Raw genomic sequence first — 11,880 nt, forward strand, 5'->3', positions numbered from 1 at the left:
GATTACTTAGAATAATTTCTGACATTCAGAAATTAAAAAAGGTGCTGAAGATTAATCTATTTGTAGAGGTTTTTCTATGAAAGATGATTTGTGCTAATTATGCAGAGTGCGCTTTTAAGTATAGTTTATTTATTGTTGTATTGTCTTAAAATTATGGACATATCATGTGGACTGCTTAGGTGTAAGCGGGGTACAAGTTTTTAAATAAATAAATAGTTTCAAATTATATCAGCCATATTGAAAAGTATCCAGAGAATATGCAAATATGAATGCTAAAGGTCTTCTGATGAGGTCTTATCTCCCTGCTCAGAATCTAATACACAGAAATGAGATGCATCATATCCCTGTCTTCAGTGACTACTTAAAGGTACCTGGACCAAGAGGTTTTGCAAGCCAGCCACCAAAAATTGCACACTCTGTGTATTGAGAGGATAAAGTGCAACATCTTGCTTTGTTAATGGCCTGTTTCGCATTTCAGAATGGATGACTGTCACCAGAGCTGAGCTGAAATTTAGTCTCAGGATTGATTTCAGGAACTGAAGAAGGCTGACTGAAACACAATGATTATTATAGTAAGTACACCAGTTCACATCTGGAAAGTTATAGATAACATTTCAGAATGAAGTTCTGTGAATATATGGCAACTAGCTTAATATATTTGTGACTAGTTTTTGAAACCTATTACCAGATAAAAAGGGGCTTGTTTCCTATTGTGCCCATATTGTCCACTAGATAATGGAAATTACCCCAGCTGAATTCTGGTTAAAGAGTTGTGCCAAAAGAAAATGGATCTGATTAATGAAGGGTTTTCTCTTACTTGATACCTTCAGAAGCAACCATTATAAATCAGGCTTACTAGTCAAGTGGCCAATGTATTTACCTATGCAGATATAGTGGTGAAAACCAGAAAGAGTAGTTGCTTACCTGTAATGGGGGTTCTCTGTGGATAACTGGATAATACAGACACATGTGGTTATTCATGTTCTGTAGCCTTTAATGCGGAACGGCCCTCTCTAGTGATAGAAAATTTTAGTCCAATTACCAGTCCATCCTTCTCCACATTTGGTGACATCATTGGCTCTGAAGAACAGTCCATAGCTAGCTAGTGGAGTTAGTAGCAAAAATATGTCCTGAAATTACTCAAGAATGTAGTGTATAATACAACAATGCTGAAAAATGAAGAAGGCTGTATGACTTCATGGAAAAGGACACTGCATCTTGTATTCAGTTATCTTTTTTTTGAGGGGACAGAAGGTGAGAGGTGTGTCTGCATTATCCAGTTATCCACGGAGAACCCCCATTACAGGTAAGGAACTATGCTTTCTCCTTAGACTGGATAATGCAGCCACACGTGGTATTTCCCAAACTGAGGGTTGTCCTAATTGAATGTTTTGAGGTAGACAACCTGATGTCTAAAACGGGTGGAAGATAAGTCAAGCAAAAAGTCTGGAGCACAGCTTGTCCAAGTCTACTGTCAGATCGTGAAGCATTATTTAAGAAATAATGTTAGGTAAATGTGTGAGGTGTTGACCAAGTCGCTGAGAGACATTAGTCTTTACCTTGTTTCCAAAAAGACTGTATCCTTTACATGGAGCATCAACTAAGTGATCATGGAGCTCATCACAGAGACCAGAGACATGTAACCAAGCAGTTCTTCTAGCTGCTATGGAGACTGCAGCAATTCTTGAAATGGTATCATACATATTATATGTGTTTTTTGTAGAGGGCTCATTCAAAAGTAAAGGTTCGAGACTTTAAAAAACTAACTTTGTTCAGATGTGGGAGTACATCAAGGAATTGTCTGGATGGGAACATCTGGAAGAAGGAGGAAAGCAGTAGGCAAAACTGAAAGGAGCTATTGTAAGGGCAACAAACCATTTTGTAAGGAAAGTAAGAAAAGTAAGAGGACAAGAAGGCCACTTTGGTTCTCAAAAGTAGTAGCTGAAAAGGTATTCATTGGGGAAATTCTGAAAACCCGACTGGATTGTGGCCCTCAAGGAGGGACTTTGAAACCCCTGTTCTAGACAGATGGGATGTATAAAAGCAGTCCCCAAAGGACCCAAAGGCAGAGTCCTATCTCACCGCCAGATCCACCACGCTGTAAAACTTGGCAAACGTGTGTAGAGAGGACCATGTTACCACCCTGCAGATTTCCTCAGGGGGGCAAGAGCTTGACCGGTGAGCTTGACCTCGGTTCCGGGAAAGATGATGGAGGCACTGGTTAAGGACAGCATCAGTGATCACATAGAAAACAATGGACTGCTGAAGGCGAGCCAGCACGGCTTCTGCAAGGGAAGGTCGTGCCTCACAAACTTACTGTACTTCTTTGAGGGGATAAACAGCCAGATGGATAAAGGGGAATCCATAGACATCATTTACCTTGACTTCCAGAAAGCCTTCGACAAGGTACCACACGAACGGCTGCTTAAGAAGCAAGGGGATGTCCACCGATGGATCAAAAACTGGCTGGCAGGCAGGAAACAGAGGGTTGGAGTAAAGGGCCATTACTCAGACTGGCTTGGGGTCACGAGCGGAGTTCCACAGGGGTCGGTGCTGGGACCGCTCCTGTTCAATATATTTATTAACGACCTGGAGGCAGGAACAAAATGTGAGGTTATTAAATTTGCGGATGACACCAAACTCTGCAGCAGGGTTAGAACCGCGGATGACTGCAAAGACCTGCAAAGGGACCTGATACTGGAGGAGTGGGCAAAAAAGTGGCAAATGAGTTTTAACATAGACAAATGCAAGGTCATGCATGTAGGGAAAAAGAACCCGATGTTCAGCTACTGCCAGGGGTAAGTAACCTTGAAAGAGACCTGGGGGTGATGGTAGACACAACATTGAAGGCGTCGGCACAGTGCGCGACGGCGACAAGGAAAGCAAACAAAATGTTGAGTATCATTAAGAAGGGTATCACGGCCAGGACGAAGCAAGTCATCATGCCACTGTATTGTGCAATGGTGCGCCCGCATCTGGAGTACTGTGTCCAGTACTGGTTGCCGCACCTCAAGAAGGACATGGCAGTACTTGAGGGAGTCCAGAGAAGAGCGACTAAACTGATAAAGGGTATGAAAAACTTTTCATATGCTGACAGGTTGAAAAAGCTGGGGCTATTCTCCCTAGAAAAGCGGAGACTTAGAGGAGACATGATAGAAACCTTCAAAATCCTGAAGGGCATAGAAAAGATAGACAGGGACAGATTCTTCACACTGTGGGGAACCACGAGTACAAGGGGGCACTCGGAAAAATTAAAAGGGGGCAGGTTTAGAACAAACGCTAGGAAGTTCTTTTTTACCCAGAGGGTGGTGGACACATGGAACGCGCTTCCAGAGGCTGTGATAGGCCAGAGCACGTTACAGGGCTTCAAAGAAGGTTTGGATAGGTTCCTAGAAGATAAGGAAATTGAGGTTACAGATAGGAGTAGAGGTAGGTTATAGATATAGAAATAGTCAGGGACTACTGCAACAGGTAATAGGCCTGATGGACCGCTGCGGGAGTGGACCGCTGGGTGGTATGGACCTCTGGTCTGACCCAGCGGAGGCACTTCTTATGTTCTTTGGCTCACGATGAAGTTACACTCATGGTAGCATGCATCTTGATGAGAGTTCGGGCGGCACCGGCTCTATGACCTGAATATTCAGCAAGTATTGAATAGTGGCCTTGAGCACTTTGTCCAGCTGATGTGTGGCAGAGTTCACAAACCAATATGTCAGAGCCTGGGCAAATTCCATCTTGTAGCCTGACCAAATAATGTCCAGAACCCACTGGGCAGATGAAATAGGAATCCAGGCATGTAAGAATGGTGAGAGTCTGCTCCCTATCTGTAGAGGGCATCCCTCAGCCTGGCATCATAGCGCCTTTTTGGCAGAAGCCGCTGAACTGGAGACGGAGGGCTGGGATCACCTGTAGCCGGCATACCGTTGCCAGGAGCTCTGGGAAAATCTCTGCAATGTGGCACTTGTATATGGGCGGGATCACCAGGAGCCATAAAAATTAGAGCGCCCAGAACCTCTAGAGATCCTGGGTCTGCTATCAGGCAGGGTCTTAGGGTGATGGTCCACCATAGAATTCATGAGGTCGTCAAGGCCCTTGCCAAACAATAACTGCCCCTTAAAGGGAAGTTTATTCAAAGTAACCTTGGAAGTGGAATCACTAGCTCATTGTCTGATCCAGAGCATCCTGCTGGCAGAAATGGAGTACGCCAACACTGTTGCCAAAACCCGTATAAGGTCATACAATGCGTCAGCATCATAATTTGTCCCAGCCAAAAGAAGTTGAGGAGGAGGATCCACAGCCTAACTCTCCAGTATCTGCAGCCGAGAGAGACAGGCGTGTGTGACAAAGGACACCGCTGAAGCAGCATTTATGCTTAAAGCAGCTGCATCAAAGAGTTTCTGGAGAACCACATCCACACACAGTGGTCCTGCATATCTTTAAGCACCACATCACATTCACTAGGTAGAGAGGTGCGTTTAGTCACCTGCGCAACCAAAGAATTCACCCTAGCTGTTGGCACTTCAGTGCCAGAGGATACAAGTGAGATATGGCCCTTGCTATCTTAAGAGCACCTTCCAGAGAGTCATACTGCTCTGAGATTACTACGCTCATATCAGGGTGCCAAGGGAAGGTAGCAAGCGCACACCACAAAACCAGGAGGAAGAAGTGGAAGGAGATGGATGAGTGACTAAATTCAACTCCTGCAAAGACTCCGAAATAAGATCTGGCAAAGCCACAGACTTAAATAAATGTAGAACCTTGGGATCATTCCCAGGTTTGAAAACCCCAGAGGGATCTGAAGATCCAGCTGATAGTCCCTGTACCCTCTTCCCAGGAAGCACTGCGCCTGTAATAAGGAGTCAGCAAGCTAGTCATCATAAGGATCTCCCAGGTCAGGATCAGGCAGTGTAAGAACAACGGCTGACTGAGATGAGGACGTGCCCATAGAAGCAATACCACTAAGAGACACATCTGAAGCAGAGTGGGACTGCACAGGGGAAGAACGCCGGCTTTGAAACTCATTCCACAAATGTTTCATAAATTCTAAGAAAGACTCCAGCTCCTGTGGCATACAGTCACCGTCACCCTTTGATGACTTAACTTTACGTTTCGTAAGCTATGGAGGGTCCGCAGCCAGGCACACGGAACTAGCAACCGTGCCAAGCCCTGAAAATAAAGAAGGCTGCCTCACTGGGCTAGCCAAGCATTTTACCACCTGCTTAATCATGCTAAGCTTTGTGCTGCCGCCTATCCCAGCAGTACCTCATGGCACGTGGCAAAGGATGCTCTTGATGCACTAAATTTGCACAATCCTGGCAAGAATTCACAGTAGGATTGCCCAAGGACTCCATCCCAACAAGTTTTGAGGCAAAAACTGCAGTTTTGGAGAAGCAGGAAGCTGTAGAAAAAAAGATTGCTAAAAATCCAAGATGGCTTACACAAAGAAATTCACGCCAAAATCGCAATATTTTTCACATTAAATAATGTTCAAAAATGTTGATTTTAGGATTTTTCAGGTGGGGGAGCACAGGGGGACATGCAGAAATCTTCAAAACTTCAATTTTTGAGGGGGGCGGGCCAAAATGGCAGCGTTGTGAGGAGCCGTGAGAGACTCGCTGAGATCTCTCTGAGTTTGCTTCTCTTAATCAATTATACCTTTCTCCAGATGCCCCATGCAAAAAGGAAAGGGGTGGTCAGGGTCCTTTCCTCGCTGGCCCTGGCGTCCACCCCGCTGAAGCAAACTGGATCACTTTTTTTCGGCCCTTCCGGTGCCTGCATGTCCCAGAGTGGAGAGTCCGGCATTGGGCGGCGAAGTGAGGGAGTCGCTTGCCCTTTCGGGCACTGAAACATCTCTGTCTCCTCCGGCATCCCTCATACCTCCATGTCCGGAAACTGCTGAGACGCTGAGGCGAGAGACACACGATCCCGGAAGTGGAGATGCGGGGTCTCCCGACGAGGGCACAGCATCTGTGGCTAGTCAGCTGATGGAAGCAAGCAAGAGAGGGGAGAATCTGACCTTTCCGATGGAGGTTTCCCTGCATAGCATCTGGTTTTTGCTTCAGTGGATGGAGACCGAAATGGAAAAATCGTCTGAAGAGGTAACTAAAATAGTGGAGAATTGGACTCATTAACTAAAACTGTGGAAACAATTAAATTGGATTCTATAGTCCAAACTAAGCAGATGCAGGAGGATATATTGCACTTACAACAGTTCAAGATGGCTTCAATTAAAGACAGTTCCTCTACACAGACTTGCCCCTAAATATATAACTGATCTTTTCATCTTCTCAGCCAACAGACACAAGAGAAACTCACATTCCAACTTCGTTTCCCCCCCAGTGAGAGGTTGTAAACTGAAAAAACATCATGAACATCTTCTCTCGCACCAAGCAGCATCATGGGGTAAAGACCTAGAACAATTGCTTTCGCCCACTACTTATGAGGAATTTAGGAAACGTCTGAAAACACACCTGTTCCTAAAGTATCTAGACAACTGATCCTCTCTTCTCTCTTCCCTTTTTAGTGATTAACTTGTTCTATTGATCACTCTCTCCTCAAAAATGGATTTCCTGTCCTATTAACCCTCTTTCTTCCTCCCCTCTTAAAGTCAATCAATTTGTACCTTTGCTTAATCTTTGTAAACCGCATAGAACTTCACGGTATTGCAGTATATAAGCTGTTATTATTATTATTATTATACATAAGAAATTAGAGCAATTTGAAAATTTTAATAGACGCCTGAACCTCTGTATTTTAAATTTTTCACAAATTCCGGGTGTATTGCCTCTTGATTTATTGAAAAGGTATTTGATTGAAAATTTAAAGATTTCTTCAAATTGTATACCTCCAATAAATAAAATTTACTATTTACCAAACAAGAAGATATCTGGAAGAGAAGGAAGAGAAAATGAGATTGGAAAAGAGAAAATGAGGAAAAATAATGAAATGGAATTTGCTAATGTGACTGCTCTTCTTGAACAAACAATAACAGATGACACTAATAGAGCTACCCTCTTAGTATCATTAGTATTCAAGCAAGATGTAAATATGATTATGAAAAGTTGAGGAGCAGATCTATGTGGTTTGGTGCGTTCTAAGTAGAAGGCCAAAGCACGCTTACAGTCCAGGGTAGGAAGAGCTGATTCTCCAGGATGAGAATGAGGCCTTGGAAAACACTGGAAGTACAATGGATTGATTGAGATGAAATTCTGAAACCACTTTAGGTAAGAATTTAGGATCAGTATGGAGGACCACCTTGTCATGATGGAAAACTGTGAAAAGTGGATCAGCAACTAAAACTTGCAGCTCACTGACTCTTCGAGCAGGTGTGAGGGCAATGAAAAACACCACTTTCCAAGTGAGATATTTCAGATGAGCCATATCCATAGGTTCAAAAGGAGCCTTCATCAATTGAGCAAGATCCCAAACCACTGGAGGCAGATTGAGAGGAGGTTTGACATTGAAAAGTCCTTTCATAAATCTAGAAACCACAGGATGAGCAGAAAGGGGTTTCCCTTCAATAGGCTGAAGGAAAGCAGCAATTGCACTAAGATGGACTCGAATGGATGTAGACTTGAAGCCAGAGGTACATAAGTGCAGAAAATATTTCAAGACGGAAGACAAGGAGGTATCTTGATGCTCCTTGATATGAGAAATGCACCATGTAGAAAATCTAGTCCATTTTTAGTGGCAGTATTGTCTAGTGGTAGGCTTTCTGGAAGCCTCTAAAATGTCTCGAACAGTTTGAGAAAACTGAAGAGGAGTTATGTTGAGAGGTACCAAGCTGTCAAGTGCAGAGACTGCAGGTTGGGATGAAGAAGAGATCCTTGACTCTGTGTAAGTAGAGATAGAAAAACTGGTAGAAGGTATGGCTCCCTGCTGCTGAGCTGAAGTAGAAGGGTTGCCTGGGCCACCGAGGAGCTATTAGAATCATGGTGGCATGATTGTTCTTGAGCTTGACCAGAGTCTTGAAAATGAGAGGGAATGGAGGGAACACATACAGGGGCAAAAACAGGGGAAAAAAACAAAACCACAAACTCAAATGTACCAAAGGCTGAGTGGAGTTGTCCAGATCAGAATGATGTGCACTAATGAAAGTGTCCTCCAATGCATCTGATAATATAGGAATCTTTATTCATCCAATGATATAAAAATACATCCACGTTTTTAGCAGCGAGACGCTTGTTACCTGATGTTATATTCGTTTTTTGAGAAGTTTTAGTTGACTTTCTTTTTTGTTCAAAGTCTGGTAAGACCTATCAGAGTGGGAACATATTCTAGATATTCACATTGGTGGCGCTCAAGATCCTGAGGAAGGCCTGTTGGCTGAAGCATGTGCATGTCGAGTCATTGAGTCATTGGGTGTATTTTTATGTCATTGGATGAATAAAGATTTCTATATTATCAGATGCATTGGAGGATACTTTCATTAGTGCACATCATTCTGATCTGGACAATTCCACTCAGCCTTTGGGAGCACATACATGAACAGATTTGTCCATTCCAGAAGGGAAGCATCTGCCTCCAGTCGGTGAGGGAAGTATATCCTGAAGCAGAACTGAGGCAGCTTGTTGTTGTGGGGAGATGCGAAGAGATCTATTTGAGGAGTTCCTCACTGAGAAAAAATGTGATGAAGAGACGAGGAATTGAGTGTTCATTCATGAGGTTGTAGAAGACGACTCAATTTGTCTGTCAGACAGTTTTTTTCTCCTTGAATGTAGACAGCTTTCAGGAAGGTGTTGTGAAGGATTGCCCAATTCCAAACCTTCAGAGCTTCCTGACAAAGAGTGAGAGATCTGTTCCTCCCTGCTTGTTGACATAGTACATGGCGACTTGATTGTCTGTCTGAACAAGGACTACCTGGTCATGAAGAAGATGCTGAAAAGCTTTGAGAGGATTGAAGATCACTCTGAGTTCCAACAGATTGATGTGACACTGACGATCCATGCTGGACCAGTGGCCTTGAGTACGGAGACTGTCGAGATGAGCCCCTCCAAGCATAAGTCGAGGAATCTGTCGTGAGGACCTTCTGATGAGGGTTGTCTGAAACAATAAATCTCTGGAGAGATTGGAAGAGAGCATCCACCATTGGAGACTATGTCAACGAAGGAGTGACTGTAATGTATTGAGAGAGTGGGTCTCAAGCCTGCGCCCACTAAGAGGCCAGGGTCCACAGAGGAATTCTGAGGTGAAGTCTGGTGAAAGGAGTCACATGAACGGTCGAGGCCATGTGACTGAGTAGTACCATCATGTGTCTCGCTGAGAATGAAGAAAGGGAAGACACTTTGCAGCAAAGCTGAAGGAGAGCCTCCAGACGTTGTTGCGGAAGGAATGCTCTGAGTTGGACAGTGTCCAGAACAGCTCCGATGAACTGTAGGTTCCTAGAGGGCTGAAGGTGGGATTTGGGAAAGTTGATTTCGAATCCCAAGCTTTGTAGGAACCACGTAGTCCGTTTGGTCACTACAATAACCCGCTGAGATGATGAATCTTTGATGAGTCAGTCGTCCAGGTAGGGGAACACCTGAAGACCATGGTTCCACAGAACTGCTGCCAGCACCACTAAGCACTTGGTGGCACTCTGGGAGATTATGCCAGGCTGAAGGGTAGCACTCTGTACTGAAAATGCAGATTCCCCACCCAAAATCTGAGGTACTGACGGGTTGCGAGTATAAGCCTCCTTGAGATCTAGAGAACATAACCAATCATTCTGATTTAGAAGGGGTTAAAAGGATGCCAGGGACAACATGCAAAAGCCCAAGATCCAGTATGGGCCGCAGTTCGCCTGTCTTCTTAGGAACTAGGAAGTAACAGAAATAAAACACCTTGCTCTGCTGTTCCAAGGGAACTTCCTCAATGGCACGGAGATGAAGCAGAGCTTGAGCTTTCTGAAGAAGAACGGCGGTCTGGGATGGATTGGAAGGATACTCTCTTGGAGGAAACTCTGGTGGAATCTGAGTGAAATGAAGAGAGTATCCTTCCCTGATTATTGACAGCACCCAGAGGTCAGATGTAATGGTCTCCCATTGATGGTAAAAATGATGGAGATGACCTCCGATGGGAAGAGGACAGAGGCAAAACTATGGAGGTTATGCTTTGTTTGAGACAGTCAAAAAGGCAGAGAAGCCTTGGGTGCAGCAGAAGGCTGAGGTTTCTGTTGCTTCTGCTATTGTTGCGGTTTCTTGGGAGGTGCTCAAGTGTAAGGAGCTGCCCTCGGAGAATAATGCCTCTGATAGGATGGAAGAGGTCGAGAAGGCTTGGAAGGAGTTGGCTTAGGCTTTGGTCTGACAATGGAAGCAAAAGATTTCTCATGCTCAGACAACTTCTTGGTGGCGGCCTCTAAAGATTCATCAAAGAGGTCATTGCCTTCACAAGGAATATTGGCCAGATGATCCGGAATGTTGGGGTCCATATCAATAGTGCAAAGCCAGGCAAGGCGGCACATCGCTACTGAGAAAGCAGTGACCCTCGAGGAAAGCTCAAGGCACCATAAGATGACTGAAGAAGGTGCAACCTGAGTTTTGCTAATGTAGCAATGACTTGCTGGAACTCTAAAAGCCTGTGTTGACCAAGGTCTTTAGAAAAACCAGGGAGTATATCAATAAAATACTTGAAATAAGTAGTAACGATAAAATTATAATTTAAAACCCTGGAGGCAATCATCGAATTTTGATAAAGACGATCGCCAAACTTGTCCATGGTCCTGCCCTCTCTGCCAGGAGGTATGGTAGCATAGACCCTGGAAGGATGACTCCTCTTTAAGGAAGATTCCACAAGAAGGGACTGATGAGATAGTTGGGAGTTCTCAAAGCCCTTGAAATGTACAGTTCTGTACCTCAATTCCAACTTGCCTGGAACAGCAGGAATGGCACAAGGAGTTTCTAGGTTTCGTTTGAAAGTTTGATAAAGAAGTCTGTTAAGAGGAAGTTTGAGAGACTCCGCAGGAGGCCGGGGCAAACTCATTTTCTCTAAATACTCCTTAGAGTACTTAGAACCAGAGTCCAATTTAAGATCCAGGTCCTCAGCCACTTGACGGAGGAAGGAGGAAAAGAACAATTGATCCGCAAGAGGATGGCCTCGAGAAGGACTCGATCACCTCGAGTAGAAAAGGAAGGCGAGGCCTCTCTGGAGTATTGATATTCCAGCGAATAAACAGACTGGGATGAGGTACTGGGAGAAGCGGAGCCCTCAGGTTCTGCTATCGTTGTCCTGGATCGAGGAGTTGGAGGCCTCGAAGAGCTGGAAGGCCTGGACAAGGAAGGCTTCTCTCTGGAGGAGGACCTGCGCCTCGATGAGTGCCTCGATGAGGGCCTCGACCGATGATGAGAGTGCTGCCTGAAAGCAGGTCTCGTGCAAGGTTGAGGAGACTTCGCCCTGTGCCTCGAAACAGGCAATGCCTTATGTGAGGATATAGGGCTGAAAGCTGTAGATCGAAGACCCATAGACTCTGTGGTTTGAATCGAGGTATCTCGAAGCACTCCCAAAGACTTGGCTCCTTGTATGGAGTGTGAAGATTCCAGATGAGACACTCGCAGACTGGACTCCTTGCATAGAGTGTGTAGATTCAGCTCGAGGCACAGGCAAGGACTTGATCTCTTGTGAGACTGCTGAGTGCCCAGACTGGACTGCAGGAAGCAGAATCGAGGCAGGACTATATTTGGTCAGTAACTGAACAAATTCCTGCTCCAAAATAGTCTGGATGGTAGCCTGCAATTGTGGATCCGAGTCTGAAACTGGACCACTTACTGAGGCTAAAGGCTCCATGAATGAAGAGGAAGAATGCTTTGAATTGGAGGAATGATGTTTAGGTAGCTTGAGAACCACCGCTGGAACTTTCTGCTGAGGTATCTGACCTGAGGGAAGCTCAGGAGACTTGGCAGATTT

At 44.8% G+C, this 11,880-nt stretch overlaps 1 protein-coding gene across 1 annotated transcript in view; it reads right to left on the reverse strand.

Annotated features, from left to right (window-relative positions):
* Window positions 1-1,096, reverse strand: part of MEI1 (meiotic double-stranded break formation protein 1) — a 47,121-nt gene extending 46,025 nt beyond the window's left edge. Inside the window, exon 1 of the mRNA XM_033932829.1 lies at window positions 1,043-1,096. Within this exon, the coding sequence (XP_033788720.1) occupies window positions 1,043-1,096 (54 nt within the window). The remainder of the gene's footprint in view (window positions 1-1,042) is intronic.
* Between the last annotated feature and the right edge of the window lie 10,784 nt (window positions 1,097-11,880).

This window comes from Geotrypetes seraphini, chromosome 2 (assembly GCF_902459505.1).
Source record: "Geotrypetes seraphini chromosome 2, aGeoSer1.1, whole genome shotgun sequence".
Taxonomy (NCBI): domain Eukaryota; kingdom Metazoa; phylum Chordata; class Amphibia; order Gymnophiona; family Dermophiidae; genus Geotrypetes; species Geotrypetes seraphini.